Source organism: Aedes aegypti, chromosome 1, assembly GCF_002204515.2.
Source record: "Aedes aegypti strain LVP_AGWG chromosome 1, AaegL5.0 Primary Assembly, whole genome shotgun sequence".
Taxonomy (NCBI): domain Eukaryota; kingdom Metazoa; phylum Arthropoda; class Insecta; order Diptera; family Culicidae; genus Aedes; species Aedes aegypti.
Window position 1 is genome coordinate 90429569 of NC_035107.1, and position 21575 is coordinate 90451143.

The window sequence follows — 21575 nt, forward strand, 5'->3', positions numbered from 1 at the left end:
AAATTCCCTCGAATTGGCGGTAATGCATTATTCGTTGGATTCACATTCAGGAACAAACTACTTCAATCTAATCCAAATCTACGTGACCTGATTATTTTTCATAGGCTCAAGATCCGATGATTCAGCGTATAATATTCGGAAATTCCATCGGGAGTTGAAATCTTCAGTAAATAAAAACTAAATTGCGATTTATATTTCATGCAAATCAGGAATGGAGTCAAAGAACCAGTTTGCGCGAATAGCGAATTCTTTGCAAAAAATTACCATATTATTACCAAAAAAAATGTAACGGGTTTTGCATAAATTAAGACCTTTGTTACGTCGTTAAGCATACCACATCATCTAACAAGTTTCTTTTCGTTATGAACGGAACAAACGCAATCAATCGTAAACAATTACGATTCGCTTCCCAGCGACAGTGTTTCATTCCCACGCAGCGGATAACTAACTCGAATAATAGTATAACCTGTAACTAACGATAATCAGGCCTTGCTAGAGACGGACGGCATGGAATGAGAGTTCTAAACAGCCAGTGAATCCCAGCGTTGAATTCGTCACTAGATTTTAGTCAATACGACTAAATAGATGAGCGAACATCGCACATACAATCGTAGATAGCTACAGTATTGGACAATACATTTGTAACTTTTTCGATTGTCTATACAAAATGATGAACTTATCAACTTATTTTAGTTATTTATGGACCGATTTGAATGCAGCACGTCAGACAAAATATATTTTCGAGTATTTTTTTCCAACTACGAGTTCAAAAGTAATTACCATTGGATTAAAATGGTAGGGCTGATAGCGAGTTACTTGGTCACTTTTTTGAAGCAGGTCGCTATAAAGTCTCTTATTTTGAGCATAAATGTCTCTTGAGTTAATTTTTTTCTACTATTTCGAACAAAAGTTTCGAGAGATTATAAATTGACTATTTCTCCTTGTAGTTATTCCAAGCTTCAGCCCTTTTTTTTCCAACAAATTTGATCGACTATATACGAAAAAAGATTTTTATAAAACAATATAGCAAATGGCCTAATTTTTAGAAAATCATTTTTTAGTTGTTTAACAATAGTGAATTTATTGTTTATCAATATTTTTTTTATTGAAATAGTTGACATTTGGATTATTCTGATGAGTATAGATTCATATCTTATTGTATAAAATTCATGTCTCACGTTCAATGGATTTCTGGTATTTCACACGAAATGTTTCAATGCTTGCCGATCAAAAGTACTCATTTTGGGACTCATTTTATAAGGCATTTTTCTTAAATATCCTCGAGTCCCAGCTACCCCGCTACTTACTGGTTAGTGGAACCTCCCCGAGTAATTGGGCTCTAAAACATTCCGCCACTTCGCATAATCTAACAAAATGGTGAAATCGCAATAGAAAAAACTCTCGCGTAACATGCGATCTCTTCCTAAAACCATTGATAACCAAGTGCGTAGCTGAGCAAACGATTTACACGTAATTCAACAATGCTACGATGAAGAATAGAACCTCCTCTATCTCTCAAAGGTGATAAGTGTTAATCTTCCCAAGTAACAATTTCAGTGCTTGTTGATCTTAGATGTTATTTATGGAGGTTTTATTAGAGATGTATTCATTCTTAACAGATATAATAAAGCATTGCAAAGTGCTAAACGTTCTTTTCGGTAAAACCCACTTTAAAATGCTTTGTAGATATCTATAAGAGCTCCCGTTAAAACTCATTTGCTGGCCACATTTGTTCATAATAAATTGTATTTTGAAGGAGCTGTGTAGTGTATATTAAAACCTCATCTTGCCTGTCTTATCAAGGCATAGGTAAAACTTCTAAGACTGCACTAAGTCGTGTTAAAGCCTTCTTAAATCTCAACTGTTGCATGTTATTGGAATGCAGTCTGCGTGGTGTTCTTCTTCTTCTTTTCTGGCGTTACGTCCCCACTGGGACAGAGCCTGCTTCTCAGCTTAGTGTTCTAATGAGCACTTCCACAGTTATTAACTGAGAGCTTACTATGCCAATGACCATTTTTGCATGCGTATATCGTGTGGCAGGTACGAAGATACTCTATGCCCTGGGAAGTCGAGAAAATTTCCAACCCGAAAAGATCCTCGACCGGTGGGATTCGAACCCACGACCCTCAGCTTGGTCTTGCTGAATAGCTGCGCGTTTACCGCTACGGCTATTTGGGCCCCTGCGTGGTGTTATCAATATCATTATATTAATAATGATAATAATGTAGTGAATGATGAGTTGATCAGAACGCAAACAAAGAAATGACAAATATTCCTCTCGTAGAGTTATCAGACTACCATATAAAGCATATTCTTCCCATGCTTGCTTGAACTTTCCGTTCTAGTGGGACAACTATGCTGCACACAACAGCTGAGCTACACGAAAATAGCTTTCATTTTTCAGGCACTCATCACTTTTCTTCATCACTTCTTCTTCTTCTTCTTTCTGGCGTTACGTCCCAACTGGGACAAAGCCTGCTTCTCAGATTAGTGTTCTTATGAGCACTTCCACAGTTATTAACTGAGAGCTTTCTTTGCCGATTGACCATTTTTGCATGTGTATATCGTGTGGCAGGTACGAAGATACTCTATGCCCTGGGAATCGAGAAAATTTCCTTTACGAAAAGATCCTCGACCAGTGGGATTTGAACCCACGACCCTCAGCATGGTCATGCTGAATAGCTGCGCGTTTACCGCTACGGCTATCTGGCCCCCTTCATCACTACAACCGATCAAGCCCGACGGGCTTTACTATAACAATTTATTCCAATAAAAACAGTAAGATACATAAGAAGGGCACGAATTTAATAAAATGAATTGTATCACAAAATTGATTCTTCCAATTTGTTTACCTTTTTGACAGCACAAGCTTTCCTGAGTACATTAAGTTTATACCAAGGCTCCCAAAAAACCTAATTGTCTTAGTGCAGAACAAATATTCTGATTAAGGAATATTTTAGCCAGTGAAGGATTTTGCGCACGGGTTCATAAGATCAAAAGCGTTTATGAATGATTATATTGTTCGGAATAATCACCAATTGATCTTAAGGACATATAGGAAGGAATCCCTGTCATGGCAGTGAAAATGGCTTCCTCACGTATACAAACACATTTCTGAAAGTCCACATTATTTCTCAAAATATCAGGCATTGCATTCCATCTCATCATTTGATCATCTGAGAGAGATACGGATCGAATAACAAGATATCATCTTAGCGCTCTTTGATCGATCTTTCTTCAATATCTTTAGTTCATTTGATGCTAGATGAAATCATTGAATCTCAGCAGTCCATGCGCAAGTAATCATTATAAAAAAACTGTCGAACTCAGTGACAGTTTTGGATAGAAATTCAGAGTGCAACAATGAATACAGTGGGAGACTCTGAAATCCAAAACAATAAATTGAAGGGAAATCCATAGAAGTAAGTGAATGCCTGTGTGTCATGGATGGTGTTAATTTTTTATTAAATTTTCTCTGATTTTGCTTGTAGATTTGCAAACTACCGAGAGATGCCATTGGTGCTTGGAGCCCTTCTAAATTTAATAAGTCGTAAATGTATCTATAAATAAATTTACGTAAATTTACGATTAATCGTTTACTCTCTTTAGGATTTTCTACAAACGATGTGTTAAACAAGAATCTTGGACGACAAAACTCAGTGCGTGAGACTAGATGGGCGTACGAAAAGATCTCTAAAACAAACTATATGTATAATGCCAATTATTTCACGAGAAATGTACATAAGATCTTGCAATATAAAAGTTATCCTACGTAATAAACAAATAAAATGCCTGCTCGTTAGCAATTTGGGAGTGAACTTAGTGTAGGTAAGTGAAATATTTTGCAGGCATTACAAACTCATCTGATCACTAAGATCATCTTTGGATGGAGGAGAGATATTATCCCTAATCCAAGAGCGCTTTGATGTGAGTCCATCTTTCGATCTGATGTTTCAAAAGATGTTGTTGACAAGAGTTTGGTGTGGAGATTGCTAAACAATTTACCGCACGGCCGCCTGATGGTATCGTATTTCGAATCATGAACTTCAATGAGAAAGTTACAGATCGTTTAAAGTTTTCTGACTGTATCTTTTGTATATTCTTATCGATAGATATCTCCCATGACCGCTTTCTATGTTCATATTACAGATTACATCCACGGCGACCAACTCAAAATTTAAAAAAATCTTCAAAATGTGATTGTAGATCATGGAAGATTTTTAGACCCTTCCTCTGTCTGATTCTTGAGAGATCTTTGTGTACGAATTTCTGATGAGATAGCTGGCGAATATTTGCAAGGCGTCTAGCGTATTTAAGGCATACGTTTGCAAATTTCTTATGAGGCATTTGGTGGAAACAAGAACTGACCCATCATCTATGACAAAATTCGTGTGATTATTGAATTAACGGTGGGATCTTTTGCTAGTGGATTGAGCGGACCCTTGAGAATTAAAAATTTTGCTAATATATGTTTTGACAAAGATCGTGTGTGGTTCAACTGAATGTGTATATATTTATTTGTTTATTACGTAGGATAACTTTTATATTGCAAGATCTTATGTACATTTCTCGTGAAATAATTGGCATTATACATATAGTTTGTTTTAGAGATCTTTTCGTACGCCCATCTAGTCTCACGCACTGAGTTTTGTCGTCCAAGATTCTTGTTTAACACATCGTTTGTAGAAAATCCTAAAGAGAGTAAACGATTAATCGTAAATTTACGTAAATTTATTTATAGATACATTTACGACTTATTAAATTTAGAAGGGCTCCAAGCACCAATGGCATCTCTCGGTAGTTTGCAAATCTACAAGCAAAATCAGAGAAAATTTAATAAAAAATTAACACCATCCATGACACACAGGCATTCACTTACTTCTATGGATTTCCCTTCAATTTATTGTTTTGGATTTCAGAGTCTCCCACTGTATTCATTGTTGCACTCTGAATTTCTATCCAAAACTGTCACTGAGTTCGACAGTTTTTTTTTATAATGATTACTTGCGCATGGACTGCTGAGATTCAATGATTTCATCTAGCATCAAATGAACTAAAGATATTGAAGAAAGATCGATCAAAGAGCGCTAAGATGATATCTTGTTATTCGATCCGTATCTCTCTCAGATGATCAAATGATGAGATGGAATGCAATGCCTGCTAACGAGCCATCAGAACACTATTACCTTACGATTTCCGTAGTTTTAACACTAGTAGCTGGTAGAAATTTCTTGAACCGTGCTAATTTTCATCACGGACGTTTAACTTTGCTACAATTGTTTACATTTATCCGCCTGCAAACGAAGAACACTTTTCGCCGAATTTTACCTCTTTCGCTAAACGTAGAACCTTCAACACAGTTTACTTTCACTACTTGGTAATTAAAGAACAACTACTGGTTGATTTCTGATGAAAACAACTTAAAATTTCACCAAACCGTGCTAAAAACAATCACTTGATCACAGTATTTCGCTTTTTTTATTTTTCTAATTTTACGCCGGCTGCTCGCTTGCAGGGTTGTCAGATACGTTGATGGTTACGTACGACATCAAGCAATCTTATTTAGTCGAACGGGAAAAGACTCAAATTGAAGTAGCGATTACTGGCAACAACGTCTTATCAATTATAATTTCACTATTACCAACAAATAGGAGAATATTTTTTGTGTACCACTACTTTTATACAGTTATAAGTGGATTCAAAGGAGTTTCACCTTAAACCATCCCAATACATTTTAATTGTCGCCGTTTCGGATGGATAATTACAATATGCGTAGGGAATTTCAATTTATGATTGAGATGAGTATGAAATCATTCTGAAAATGGAATGGAGTAAAATATTAGATAGCCAATTATGGTGTCGTAATTATGGCGCGTTGCTGTAAATCAAAAAATGTTATGTCATTCAACCAGTAAATTTTTATTGGCAAGAATTTCACGCGATCGTAAGGTAATTTTTAATTGATTATTATGAGTCTGCAGACATCATAATGGCTTCAATATTAAAAAAGGTTTTGGTTTATAAGCAACTTATTGGTTGATGTTTGTTCAATCATAAGCTCTTAATATTGGTTTTATTCCGTGTATTAGGATATCGTAAAAGATCTAATACCGCTAGTTGAGCTCAATAAGGCTATACATTGGCTCTTATAAATGTTTTAAACCGTCAATTTAAACCAGTGTTTCCCAAACTTTTTCGACTTTCGCCCCCTTGAGGCCAATATTTTTTTGGAATCGCCCCCCTGATGTATGGTTCATATACAAGTTCATATATTTGAATTAATCGCTATACTGTACTAAACATTTGATCAATATTATATAGAAAGCGTACCGAAAATCGATCAAATTATCAAGTTTACTCGTATATCACTACAAAAGTGTTAAAAATATCAAACATATTTGCTTTGGAACACATATACACTTCAAAATATGGTTTTAACTCACTTATCAACAGAATAAAATTATAATTTATCGTTGAAATCTGCTTTTGTCAGCCAAATTCTCAGAGATTTGTTAATTTAAAGGTTTTAGGATCCATTGACCCGTTCTCAAGCTAACTCGTGACATACAAAACTTTTTCACTTTTTTTTATACAGATTGGGTATTTTGAACAATTTCTTAAAATTTTATAATGCATTTTTTGTATTTCCAAAATGTGTTATCTGTGTTATCAGTGCTCTAACTGGAAATCATTCTGATCTTGAGAAAACCTAAATTACTGACCATTCTTAAACTCATATGACATGAACAAAACCTGAATGCATAACACAAATATTTTCATTTGCCAATCATAAAGTGTAATCTATAATAAGCTGTATAATCGATCTTAGGTAAAATTATAAATAGTTTAAAGTGAAATTGATTGTCCTTCAGAAGCATTAGTATAAACTTCTATTGAATTGTGTGTCCTCCGAACGTTATGAGTCATTTTTCAATTTCTCCCATGCTAGACTTGTTGCCCCTTTTACTGGATGTTTCGCCCCCTTTGCCTCGAAAATCGCCCCTAAGGGGGCGAATTCGCCTACTTTGGGAATCACTGATTTAAACGATACCTCGAGCAAACCATCGTGGTTCATTTTTATTTTGAACATCTAGTCACTCTAGAACCGTGGTTCTGGTTACCCCTTTGGCAGTTTTGCGTTCCATTTCACTTTTCTCCGTTCCATCAGCCAAATGACGTTTGAACCATTTTTAATCTGAACGATGTGCAAATTAGCGGGAAACAAATTAAAAAGTGTTCAGATTAAATGTGGCCAAATCAACGAGGGTACCCGGTATTTGTTTCTTCTTCTTAGGTCCCTGTGATGGGTTCCGTCTCATCTCCAACAATACTGCTTAGTATATATGCTTAGTAACTCATTACTGAGACGTCCGATTTCAATACGGCCTTCGGCAAAGTTGTAGCTGAAGAATGTATCTAACAATATCGGCATTGGTCTAACCCTCAAGAGCACATAGACAATCACTATGACCGACTGAATGGATTGTTTGCTATTCCCATAGTTATTTCCATACAAAATTTGAAAGGCTTGTGTAGCCTCAGTTTTCATCCTATGAGCTCAAATTTTGGGAAGATGTAAAAAGATCTAGAATCGAATAATCGGTGTGGAGCAAAACGATTTTGGAACCACCCTGATGCATAGTTTACAAGTCTTATTAACGTTTTTCTTAATTCTAAAACATGTAACACGTAATTTAGAGTGGATAAAAAAATAATCGAGTTATTCATGAAAGTGTTTACCTAAATGGCAAAAAAAAAGTTTGTAAGCATGAAGAAGAACACATTTGTCTATTTTATAACCATTTATTAGGCAATTTATTACAACTACATACTGAATTAGTTGCTTTATTATATTACTTTGCAGCTGCTACGCACACATTGTTCAAGCGAATCTGGCGAAATTTTTAGGCTACTTATCATTTAGTGATTGTAGTAATATATCGTAATGATGTTTATTCAGGTTTCACTTAGACTAATAAGGACTGTTGATTTAACATCGCTAATATAACAAACAACATTATTACTGCTATTTGCTGACGACTTGAAAATTTACCGTGTGGTTAAATCAACCCTAGATTGTTGTGTTCTTCAAGCTGACATCGAAAAGCTATTATCGTAGTGTCAGATCAACGGAATGCAGGTGAATGCCTCCAAATGCAAGGTAATCACTTATACTCGTGGACAGTCACCGATAAGATTTGATTACACAATGAATCATGCTCCGCTTGAACGAGTTTACTCCATTAAGGATCTGGGAATCATTCTAGACAGCAAATTGAGATTTACTGAACACATCTCAAAAACAATCTCTAAGGCAAGTTCCATGCTCGGGTTCATGTGCCGCAATGCCTCAGACTTTGACGACGTTTACGCTCTGAAGACATTGTACTGCTCGCTAGTTCGAAGTGTTCTCGAATACGGAGTTCAAATATGGGCTCCACATCATGCTGTCCACGAATTGCGTATTGAACGCATCCAAAAACGTTTTGTACGATTTGCTTTACGGCGGCTCCCTTGGACCAATCCAGATAGCTTACCAGCATACGAACATAGATGTGCGCTTATCAGACTGGAAACGCTGTCAAAACGCCCTACTTCGCTGCAGAGATTGTTCATATTTGACATGATAAATCATCATATTGATTGCAACAGTGTGCTTCAGAAAATCAATATTCATGCCCCTCTCCGACAACTGCGCAACACTAACTTCTTATGGACTCCTGCACACCGAACCGCTTATGGATATAATAACCCATTGGACAGATCTTGTAGATTATTTAACGGCGTTTACAATTTGTTTGACTTCAATATTAGTAGATTAGTTTTTAAAAATAGAATTAAGAATATTTAAGCAGTCTGTGTGGCTTCCGCCAAAGATGTTGAACTAATAAATAAAATAAAATGAAGTTTAATTCAGCACCATGTTGATCAACTTTTTAATTATTTCCAGGTGAAGCCTTTGTTCAGGCGTTGTTCACACAAATTTAGAGAAGTTATAAAGCGTGCCGTTGTATATTGACTTTATTCTACAACTTCAAAATCGCTTTATAAGCATTTATCTCAGCTTTTATTCAACTGCCCCAAAATTATTTGAAAACAAATAAATGACCAAAAATCGCTTAGCACTGTACTTCAAATGCAGTGTATGCTTTTACCATGAATTAATAACCACTTTCAAAAATTACCAGATTCAAACTCGAGACCTTCCCATCGTCAGCGGTATAACTTGCCGTCTGCGCCATCCTTGAATTCATATATCAGCCCTCCAGTGCCCAATATAAAACTCTTGTAGCTGAATATTGATCATGCTTGAGCTTCTGTTCAACAATGTCTAATCAACACGTGCTATGCTGATCAACAACTGAACAAACGCATTACATCTGCTGCTGTGCAGTACTGAATTGCAAGCTGAATTCAATCGGCTATTTATAGCGCACAGTGAGAAAATGTATGTGAATGCTGGTCAAAAATAAAGTTCATTGACAAAGTAAAAACAGTCTGAAATGATTATTCGAATTTCATAATAAGTATTAACTTCTTAGAACGTTAATTTAATTCTTCATCTAACTATACTCAAATTCATTTATTTCATATATTATGTTTTTTATTAGGTATTACAGTTAACTCTCCCTTACTCGATATTCCATATCTCGATATCGAGTTAGAGAACCATAGTAAAAGTTGGTTTTCATGGCCAACTCGATGGTCCCTTGAAGCGCAGTTGCACTGCTTTTGTGTTCTGTAACTCGATACCTCCCTAACTCGATGGTCCCTTCAATATCGAGTAAGGGAGAGATGACTGTATTTTTTTATAATATTTCAATTATTTGTCGTATTTTTCTATCTATTAAGCATTATAGAAATGTAAAATATATTTCAATCATTTGTATGTTAAATGTGCTCTTTTTGTTTTTTTTTTTAATAATGCTATATCAAAAGACTGATTCAAAATATTTTCTAAACCTAATTGAATAATTGTATTGAGAAAGCATCATGTGTGATTGTATCCAATATGTTTTTATATATTAGTGACGAATTTACCTAGGGCGAAAATCCACTCAAAAAGAGATAAATAATGATAATATTAGTAAGATGAACATTATAATACGGTAGGAATACAACGCAATTTTTAGATATTTTGTTCATTTTTTGAAAATTTGACTACGGTGTGACCGCTTTTGTAAGGCTTATTATTGCTGAACAATGTTATTATTATCGTTATTTTGGCCTTCTTTGGATTAACTACTCGGATCATATTTCTATGTTGAATTAGGATTTCATAAAATAACTATTCAGCTTTTAATTATGTTCATGTTAAGCATGGAAACAGCTGAAGTGCGAAGCAACCAAAACGTTAGTTCGTCTTCTGTTCATCTGTTTACACAAATATATTTGTTTGATGGAATATTGGCTCTTCAATAGAAGGAAAAATGACTTGTTCAACTCATTAGTAAAACAATCTTGACAAGTCGACAGAGATTCTTTAGAAAAGTTTAATAAGTGTTGATTCTACTATTATTCATTTCAATGAAAAATGTTGAACATTAACTTGAATTTTGATCTAAATAGCATCTTCTCAGCTCTTTGTAGGGCATTTTTTTCAGCTGTCACCATTATTCAACAATAATTAAATATGTATGTTTATTTGTAACTCTGGACTGTTAGTTGGGTAACCACTTTCATATAATTATTGTTAAATTATTATTTATACTTCGATTATCATTAAAAATATTATAATTAGTATTTTTTCCGATATCAATAACGTCGCAGATGACGATCTCTACATTTGGAAAATTAAAATTATGATCTTTTTAATCTAATGTGATTTGAACTTTTACCCCCATCGTTGATCGTATAGTCGCCTACATATCTTAGAATTGATTTGAAAAACGTTTGAAACATTTGAAAATAACATAAGAAAGACATAATATGTTTTGCTTGAATAAAAGCATACTCATATACTGTTATTCACATTAGACACTGAAACTTTTGTACGATTTGTTTTTTTGAAGGTTTATTCAGCTCTTACTCAAAACACAAACTTCAAGTGGAATAACAGTTTTTTATAAGCGGAAATTAATGTTATTCAATTAATGATTCAACTAAAAATGTTTACAGCAATGGTTGCTGTTATGCAGCTTGTATTAAACACGTAAGTATCTCAAAAGCTACCAATTGGGCATTATCTTGAAATTTTGGAAGTAAAATGTAGTAAAAGTTTCCAAGTCTAGTTTTCAACGGGAGTCAACCAGAACTTCAATCTGCAGATGATTTTTCTTCATCGTAGTGTCAATGAGCTGAAATTAAACTAATTTATGTATGGCTTTCAAGAACGTTTTAGTAACTTTTTGACTATAGTGAGCCACTATTTACTCACAATTTTCTCAAATCTGGTTACCATTATTACTGCCCTGAGCCCTGAAAACTGGCTTCATCAAACTTGTTTCTCTCGTCCAATTCTACAATTTTGCGTAAAATCATTAAAATTTGTCAAAAAATTCAAATTAGTCAAACCGTTTTAATGCTTCTGTTAGATATTGAAAATCAAGTTGTGTCTGAACAACAGTAAAATTTTCATGTAAATCGATCCAGAAATAACTAGGGATCCCTCCAAAGTTGACCACCACCAAACCGAAAAAGTTGCAAATGAATTGTCCAATACTGTACATACTGCCTAGATTTAAAGAGAAAACGATATTCGATCGTTACGCGCGATCAACCGCAGCGCGCAGTCCCGATTGAATGATAGTATCCAGTGGGCATTCGTCGCGAAAAGGTTGTGATTGTAGGTAGCAATTTCCATTGAGGTTTCACTAATTACGAAGTTAAGAGATTTGAACCAGAACATGCAAGCGTTTTCAAATCATCCTACCGGGCTACTTCCGGTTGAGGAAAACTACGATCCGAACAAACCGTCGATCAAGGAGTTCTACGCCGGGAGGGACATCTTCATAACGGGCGGGACGGGTTTCATGGGTAAGGTGTTGATCGAGAAGTTGCTGCGGTCCTGTAGCGGACTGAATCGTATATTTATCCTGTTGCGAGAGAAGAAATCCAAGACCACTAATGATCGTCTTCGGGAGATTCAGGAACTACCGGTAGGTTCGGGGACGGTTGGTAATGATCGTTCAGTTCAGCTGAACTGTAATCTTACAATCTGTTAGCTGTTCGAGGTGCTGCGTAGACAAGATCCCAACGCCTTGAGCAAGATGATCCCGATCAAGGGCGATGTGTCGCAGCTGGAATTGGGAATGTCAGACGAGGACAGAAAACGGATGAGTGAGGTTTCGGTGATCTTCCACGTGGCGGCTAACGTTCGATTTGACGACCCGCTGAAGGATGCCGTGATTCTAAAACACTCGCGGCACCCGAGAGATGATTCGTTTTGCGGAATCTCTGAAGAATCTTTGCGTAATGATGCATGTTTCGACGACCTACTCCAACCCGGACAAATATATTATTGAGGAGAAGGTGAGAACTTATGGCATTTTTGGCGCAATTTCTCAACGCTTCTCTACCTGCAGATCTATCCTCCGTACGCGGATTGGGAGAAGACCATCAAACTGGCCGAAGAAATGGACACGCAAACGCTTGGAAACCTTTGCCCCGAAGTACATGGGAATGTTGCCGAACACTTACGTGTTCACCAAATCCTTGGCCGAGCATATTCATCAACGACTACCGGGACAGGCTGCCGTTGATCCTCTTCCGGCCGTCGATCGTCATCTCGAGCATGCGTGATCCGATCCCCGGTTGGATCGACAACTTTAACGGACCGGTAGGGCTGCTGGTGGGCAGCGGTATCGTCTTTGCAGAAACCATGTACTGCGATCCGAACAATGTCGCAGACTACACGCCGGTAGACGTCTGCATCAAAGCGATGATCGTGGCAGCGTGGAAGAAGGGAACCGCCGTTGTCCAGAGGTAAGTGAATTCAGTGTTAGATAGAAGATAATTAATTACAGTTGATGAGTCTATTGCAAGATGCTGGACGGAGATAATCACTGGTCCATCGATTAGGGTGTTTAGTGTAATCGCGTGATAGAGAGCTGGGAGTGACTAAGACTAATTGTGGGATGATGATCATCATTGAGACATGCATGCATGACCGAGATCATTCAAGCGTGCTAATAGCTCAGTTTAGCGACAAACCTTTAACTATGAGACAATGAGGACTTTTACCCTCGTGGAAGTCGAACGACTAGCATTAATCGTGTCCCACATTAACCTTTCGCACGAGACCGTTTAGCTTCTCTTTGCTTTTCTATTCGATAAAGGGTTGTGATAAGTTAACCAATATTACCCACGATAGAGAGGTTATGGCGTGAGAGCTTGTTACAAGGCGAATTTATATGCGTTCAAATCGGACCTGAATTCAGAATGTTTACGCGAACCTTCTGTGTAGAATGAAATGCGTTTGAGTCACTGAGTTCGATTTTATTAGATAATTTACATTTCGAACTTCGTAGTGTGGACTGACGGTGAACCGTTGATGCATTCGGTCGAAATATGAATGTTTGATGAATATGTATGACACGACTGTTGGCACTTTTCCAGTCGTTAACCGAAAGTTGATGCACTTATTAAGTTCTTCCCCGTAAAAACTAAGAAAAAACTGGTTACCGCAGTGACTTCATTTGAAATGATGAGTGCATTACTGGTTTAGAACGAAATGTAGTCCAGCAGGGATTTGCAATCGAAGCTTTCAGTATCTAGTATTCCAAAGTCATGGAACCAGGGGCCTGACTACCGTGTGTGGGGGTCAAGGGACATACTTTGGACCATGTTGTCTGAAGTATTTTTTTATTCATAATGAATTCATGCTCTTCAGCTCATGTCAATATCGTAACTATGAAATTGAGATATTTTTGTATGAAGCATTTAAGAGGAAAATAACCATAATCGTTTTACAAATTTTCAAAACCAGTTTTTTTCCTCAAAATCGAAGCAATGTTTATGAAAATCTATCATTGCATTACACTTGCTACTCGCTCTCTATAGCGTAGCGACATTATAATTACAGAATTCATCACAGCAAAATGTTTGGCAATCATTTTTTGACAAAATTATTGTGAGCCTATAAGACTTTGTGCATTATAATGCTTTTTGACCTCAGACATCAAGTTGTGATTACAGATGGTGATTACGATTTAGAATCGAAATCCTAAAACAAATCTCAGCTATGAAGGCAGAAACGTTGCAATGTCGATCAAAAGCATTCAAGCTACCGTTTTGATTCGAATCCCGGACAGCTTCAAATTCCGGGAAAGATTTCACTCGAAATGTTTCAAACTTTGCCGTTCAAAGTTCCCAATTGAAAAGATGATTAAGGTGATTATAAAACGAAGCCAAACTTAGAATTTTCAAGTGCACAAGACTGGATAATCTGACAACAGTTCGCGTTGAAAATCAATCAAATTAATTGTTTTGCCTAGGTGGTGACCAAGGGGATAATTTTTCAACGCGCAGCGCTGTTCTGGTTCATCAAGTCTTTGGGATCTTGAAAAATTTGAGGGTGGGGCTTGCGTCTATAAATCACCTTAATAAGCATTTTCTATAACAATCCATTAAAAATTTACAATTGCCTCAACTCAGTTTTTGACGGCTTTCTATCCTCTTTGGGAGTTAGAACAGCTTCCCGTAAGAAAAAATATGCGCCAATTTTATCAGATTTAAAGATACAGATCATTAACCGTGGCCGCACTTTTGGTGACCACGGGTATGCGGTAAACGGGGTGCAAGTTTACGACTTAGCGCAAGGTGAAGAAAGTCGGCCCTTATACGCCGGTTTCTTCACCGACCGCTTAGGCCTAAACCTGGTTTTAATCGTATGGGTAAACGTGGTCTACGGCTTAAGCGAAGGGTGAGAAATCGGCCCTTTAGTGAGTTTAAAACAATGATTTGACTATTTTATTTGAGTTTTTTAAAAGCTGTCCGGAATACGACGCAAAAGTGTGATTGTGTTCGGATGAAAAATCATGAAGAGGCCGAACATTTACACTTATTAAAGTAAATTCAAGATGTGGAATCCAAATCTTCTCCCACTAACTGAAATTTAAAAGTTTAAATGTTACCGCTGAGGTTCCATAAAGAACAATTCATTTGTTTTTTGATTAGGTGTAGTTCATTGAAGCTTTAAGTGTCCGTAATATGAAAACAAAACGGTAAATGAAATAAAAGTTTTTACGGGATTGACATGAGGACCCAGACATTTGATACCTCGGCATACAAAGAGTAGAAAGAATATTACAAATCTACAGTAACCCGATTTTTCATATTGCCAAAATCAAACGATTTTGTTCTATTAACATTTTTATCATCATAATAATGACCCCGAATTACGCATTAATTAAACTACCTATTCTGGAACATAAGCTTCAAAAGAGTCCACATAAACATTGAGATTGATAGGATTAGGGGAATGACCATATATTTTTTTGCAATGCACATATATTTTTTGTGGTCTTTTCAAAAAATTACATTTTTAGGGTATTAGTTTCTATGACTAATGACTATTTTGCACTTTGATGATGATGATGATTTGGTTCTACCATCTATTGTAGCAATAGGGTGGGGCTTATTTCCAAAAATCTTCCGTAGTCAGGATTTACAAAGTGGAAAATGATCATCGGTCCCAAAATAACATCCTGTGAAAAAATGAGAATTTTTGGTGAAGGTTTAGAGGTGGCGCAAAGGGCGTATGTGCAGTTTTCCCATTTTAGTGAACTCTGAAAACTTTTGGTATGCTTTTTAGCTTGTTTTTGGCGATTTTAGGACCCTTATGGGCAAAAAATCACCTCAAAATTGCGATATCTCCACTCCTTTAGATGATATTTGACTAAATATGTTTTATGCATGCGATTTTTGGCCCTTGAATAGGTTACGCTGATTGATTACTATGAACCTGAATAAGCATATGAATAGCTGGAGAGAAATCCTATGCTAGTAGAATGGAACAAAGAGCAAAGAAGAATGAGAGAAAAAACAAAGAACACAAGAGAAGAATGTAAAGTGGGGTGGGGTTAAACAGGTGGGAGGGTGAAACTAATGATGTCTTGAGCGTAACTGAGGAATCTTGAAAAATCTCGATTTTACGCAATGAAGAAAAGTTCCAGTAAAAAGCGATGATTATATTTATTGACTTCATTTTTTTCAATCTTTATGACAAGATTTTAGCTCTGGGCTAATTCATCTCAGGACCAATGGTTTACTTCCCCACTGAAATTTTTAGTGACTATCTCGGGGATGGGATCGATCCCCAGATCCTCAGCGTGAGAGGTGTATGTTCAATCCACTACACAGGTCCGACCCCTTGACTTTCTATTCAATGTTACCTACTTCAGAAATATTTCGAGCAATTTTTCTTCAAGTAGGGGAAGAGCACCAATTTTTTAACCATCTCGGGTTTTCGACCATGCATACGATTTTAGATTACTCTTTATGGAAAAATTGCCAGTAGCGACTAAAATGTTCTTAATCCATGCGAAGTTTCATCATTTATTCTCCTGGTAGATATAGATAAATGCACGCCACTTTACTGTTTAGTTCAATATCGTTTGGTTGTTTTTTTTTTCTGGATGATGATAGCAATTTATCGAAAGGGACCGTTGCAAATTTACATCCTGTAAATTCAGCCTCACCCCTCACGCAGTATCTAATAAATTCATATAAATATATATATATATATTATTAATATAATATAATATATATATTAATATATATAATTAATATAATTATTTATGTATACATAAGACATCCTGTGAAAATTCGCTCATGTAGCTCTGTCCTAAAAATATGTTTCAGAACTGTGAACACTTAATTTTGGTTTTATTTGAGAGGTTTTCAACCTGAAGTGCTTTATCTCTTGCATCCTATAGGAGCTCGTACACTAATTTGAATTTTGACTACTGATTTTTTTTCCTTCTGCTGTTCGATTTCAAATACAGATGTAGAACGATGTATTGAACTTCATCTGCATTTTCCGTTTGTCCAAAGTTATGTTGAAGGTTGTGTGGCGAAAGTGAAGTATTGGAGGCCCAAACGCAATTAATTGCTGAAATGGCATCATAATCCAGAAATTCCTGTGGAAATTCTAACAAGAAGTGTAATTGCTAGAATCAAAAAATCGTTTTTGGATTTACCTAATAAGGATATAATATAATATATATATATATATATTATATATATATATATATATATATAATATATATATATAATATATATATATTTATATATATATATATATATATAATTCGTGTGGGATCAAAAATATGAACACCTAAGAAATGAATCTAAACCCTTCCACTTCATATAAAACTCCTTCTATTTGTATGAAGTGTACGGATTTTGAGCCTGTATGGATTTGGGACCCCTCTGTAATTTCTTTCAGATTATAAAAACAAATGCTGGAGTTATATCAGACGGACATTCTAATATACTAAATAAGTATTAAACTTGCATATAATCACATCTCAATACATCCAACCGAGATATTTTCACGGCTCCGTAGTTGATTCTAAATATAATATCATCAGTTACACCCTCCCCCCTGTTTAACCCACCCCATCTTACATTCTTCTGTGTACTTTGTTCTTTCTCTCATTCTTCTTTGTTCTTCGTTCCATTCTACTAGCATAGGAATCCTCCCCAACTATTCCATATGCTTATTCGGGTTCATAGTAATCAGTCATTGTAACCTATTCAAGGGCCAAAAATCGCATGTATAAAACATATTTCCGTCAAATAATCATCTAAAGGAGTGGAGATATCGCCAATTTTGAGGTGATTTTTTGCCCTTAAGGGTTCTAAATCACCAAAACAAGCTAAAAAGCATACCAAAAGTTTTCAGAGTTCACTAAAATGGGGAATACTGCACATACGCCCCTTTGCGCCACCTCTAAACCTTCACCAAAAAATCTCATTTTTTTCACAGGATGTTATTTTGGGACCGATGATCATTTTCCACGTTGTAAATCCTGACTACGGAAGATTTTTGGAAATAAGCCCCCACCCTATTGTAGCAAGGCATCTTGCCTATAGCACTGGAATAATCTGAAAAGCGATTTGATCAAGACTGTGCTGTTTGGTCGTGGGCAGTCAGTCTCCTGTATGAAGGGGCCAAAAACGGATGTGCGGACCCGCAAGCAGAGACACTTGCACGAAACCCACGGCAGGGGAAAAGAATCTCCTTCCAGAAGAAAGTTTTCACGAACAATTGCACAATCAGCCCTCGATTGACAGAATACTCCCAATAGATGGGGTCGAAGAGCCCGCCCTCAATCCACGAAATGTTAACAACAGGGAGGAGGCAGTCCCAAGCTCCCTGTCCAAATCGCTTCATTCGGGTGCCCTGGTGGTCCCTCCCAACCCCAGTTACATATGATATAAAAAGATAAATAAATTACATTATAAATTAGAACAATCTCACCAAGTTTGTTGGAACCCCATGCAGATTTGTAGCACTTAATGAACTGGATGAACTCTCCGATGACCAATGATGGTTTGATTTTTCTTATGGTTTCCTATTTACACTATATGCTATACTGCACTCGCGAAACATTTCATCCAATGATTGTGTTTACTTCACGCAAAATTTAATAAGATTGAGATTTCTCAAGCGCCATATAAATACTTGACGCGCCGCGATACTATGTCGTCGGCCTACAGCTTTAGGTTGTTCCACTTCTAACACCACATTTCGTCGTTGTCATGACAACATACTGCTCGATGCGCTAAGTTTCACGCACACACGCTTACTGATCTGAGGTACCCATGGCTTCCAGTAAATTCTATGCGCACTTCAACCACATGATTTTATATAATTCTTGAATTGAACAACTTTATTAGGAAATATTTATAAAAATGCTTTACATGCCAACTGACAACAATTCATTCAACACCATTGAACCCCATTAAAACAACGTCATTCAAGCTTCAGATGAAAAACCCCCTCACTTCACTCCACCCACACGACAACACCAATACAATGACTACGCCAGGTTTTTTTTCACTTCACATCGGGCCAAGCCATTACATAATCGATCAAACATCTCGAAAAATACCATAATTTCACAATTTTTTCACTATACACCATGAAAATTCATTCCTATATCCACTGACACGCACTATCCGCTACTTTTTTTTTTTTTGAGAAATTTCTTCCATATTATCGAGAACATTGCATTTAAAACAGGAACCGCTTCCGCGCACGTCTTCGCCGCCCGAGCACCATCTATCACTCTAATGACTATTTTGCACTTTTGCTCAAAACTCAACATATTTTAGTGCGATTTCCACAACCTGTTGTGAAGAAGTTTTTAATATAGAAGAGATATAAAATAACAAAATAAGTAAAAATAAGAATTATATGCAGTTCCAGTCAAAATGTTAAGTTTTTCTAACAAATTTCAGAAATATTGAAGCAAACATGTATAGCATTTCGAGATGAATCCTCATAATATTCTAAACTGAAGATAATACCAAATAGATTGTAAATCTAGAAGGATTCTGACTCACCGGATATAGGGTAAGTTAGTTTGCTTAACAAAATCCTCAGAATTCAGATTTTATTCTGGGCAAAATCTGAACATACTTAAAGCACAGACAAACAGACGTAAAACTTAGAACAAATTTCGATCAAAATCATAGTCACGAGGGCATATACGCCCATGCTAAAATCGGTTTGTTTGGCAAACTGGCCAACAGATGGCGGTAGTGTGTGAACGTCAAACAAGAACAAAAACGACGCGAGCGCTGCAGGTGACGGATTGGCCACCTACAATATTTTTGAATCGACCGTTAAAAAGATGGTCGATGGACAATGATGAGAGTGTGACGTCTGTTTGTCTGTGCTTAAAGGAACAGGACCATTGCAAATTATTGGAAGATTCTGAACAGAATCATGTTAGGTCTCCTAACAGTGCCATGGGAAGATTCTGAACCAAATTATGAGCTTAAAAATAATAATTTCTGTTCCCTACGCTGTAGGTATTTTAAGATACTTCAAGTACATATTCCATTATTTTCGATTACAATCTACAATCCGCGACACTTGGTGATGCACAATGGCGTAGCTAGGGTTTTCAAAGCCCGGTGCTGAATTTGGGGGTCGCTAAATAAAGATGATTGTCTGATTAAGGTCATTAAAATTTTGAGTAAAAAATAGAACTTGTATCCATGTTATATGTCCATCGAGGCTGATACACCACCTCCTGTATAGAAGTTAAAGTTGATGTTATTCGCAATAGTTTGTTTGGAAAAATAGTTTAAATTACTGAGAATAGTGACAAGAATTCGCGAGTTGCGAATAGGGTACATCGAAATAGCCGCATAGCTAAGAACAAATATCGTATAAAATCGAAAAATAACGCTAGCGTTATTATTTTTACATCATCTGAAAGCTTTTTATCTTGATTTTTGTGGGAAAAATATGAAACCTGAGAAAACTCATATGTTTGTATTTATTATCGCTTGTGCCACTATAGGATTACATGTGCCTATAGTAGCACTATTTCTAATTTCTGTTCCTATAGTAGCACGGCGTTGGCATAATACTAATCAAAACCGTATTTTTACAAAACTTTTATATTTATCCTACAAAATGTGGGATCAAAAGCTTTCGTTTGATGTAAAAAAAAAGTTTTTAATTCATCAATTATTTCGTATAATAAAAAATAGTTTCTCTCAGTAGTGCTACTATAGGAACAATAGGTTTACTATAGGCGCAAGGGAGCTCAAATTTTAAGCAAAACTAATTATTTCAATGATTTTTTGAACAAAATCAAGCTGTGTATCAATGGTACTTAGATAAATAGCTCCTGACCTTCATGTCAAAAAATATTTTGAAAAAGATTTATAGCAAAACGGCCGTAAAAAGCCACTAGTGCGACTATAGGGGACTGTCCACTGAGGGAACGCCGACCCTAAATAAATCAGAGTTCGTGGGCTTCGTGGCCGTGCGGTTAGTGTTACCGAACATTTAACCGCATCGTGTCAAGGGAGTGTGGGTTCGTTCCCGCTCCGGAAAACTTTTCGTCAGGAAAGTATTTCGACTGTGCCACTGGGCGTTGCTTGCTAGTTTGTTGTCTAGTGTGGTGCTTCCTTCAAAGGGCAAATCGCCCACTGGAAGCTTTAACGTGTCGGTGTATTTTTTTAGAGTTATACGAACATCTAAATTATAAATTTTCCTGTTATTCCATCAGCAAAATTTAGTTATTCTTCTTAGTTCCCCTACTAGCAGCACAAAAATGCAAAAAATGCACAAATAAATTTTCACATCGCGATATTTTTTTACAATTACTTTTAGAATCACGATTTTAATCATTGGTCGTCTGTATTCGGAGATATTCCGAAATTCCTTGGGAAACCGACGCGTAGCCACTTTGATATCTTAGTTTACAGATTCTTTGTCGTGTTCGATTAATCAATTTCATCGCGATATTTTTTTACCATCTACTTTTAGAATCACGATTTTAATCATTGGTCGTCTGTATTCGGAGATATTCCGAAATTCCTTGGGAAACCGACGCGTAGCCACTTTGATATCTTAGTTTACAGATTCTTTGTCGTGTTCGATT

The 21575-nt window shown here is 36.3% G+C and overlaps 2 protein-coding genes across 2 annotated transcripts in view; both read left to right on the plus strand.

The window, feature by feature from the left end:
- Window positions 1-11738: 11738 nt before the first annotated feature.
- LOC5575006 (putative fatty acyl-CoA reductase CG5065) overlaps window positions 11739-21575 on the plus strand; it is a 29365-nt gene continuing 19528 nt past the window's right edge. The window contains exons 1-3 of the mRNA XM_021842114.1: window positions 11739-12098; window positions 12165-12471; window positions 12525-12924. Coding sequence (XP_021697806.1) covers window positions 12734-12924 — 191 coding nt within the window. The 5' untranslated portion in view covers window positions 11739-12098; window positions 12165-12471; window positions 12525-12733. The remainder of the gene's footprint in view (window positions 12099-12164; window positions 12472-12524; window positions 12925-21575) is intronic.
- LOC110674273 (putative fatty acyl-CoA reductase CG5065) lies at window positions 11847-12701 on the plus strand. The gene is made up of 4 exons (XM_021838547.1): window positions 11847-12098; window positions 12165-12344; window positions 12403-12471; window positions 12525-12701. Exons 1-4 carry the CDS (start codon window positions 11847-11849, stop codon window positions 12699-12701), a joined length of 678 nt encoding a protein of 225 aa, XP_021694239.1.

What these genes read in the sequence shown, in the direction of transcription:
- LOC110674273 (XM_021838547.1), top strand. Translation starts at nt 11,847, where the DNA reads ATGCAAGCGTTTTCAAATCATCCTACCGGGCTACTTCCGGTTGAGGAA. An exon ending in ACGACCCGCTGAAGGATGCC is followed by an intron (nt 12,345 to 12,402) that starts GTGATTCTAAAA and finishes GAATCTCTGAAG; the next exon opens with AATCTTTGCGTAATGATGCA. An exon ending in AATATATTATTGAGGAGAAG is followed by an intron (nt 12,472 to 12,524) that starts GTGAGAACTTAT and finishes CTCTACCTGCAG; the next exon opens with ATCTATCCTCCGTACGCGGA.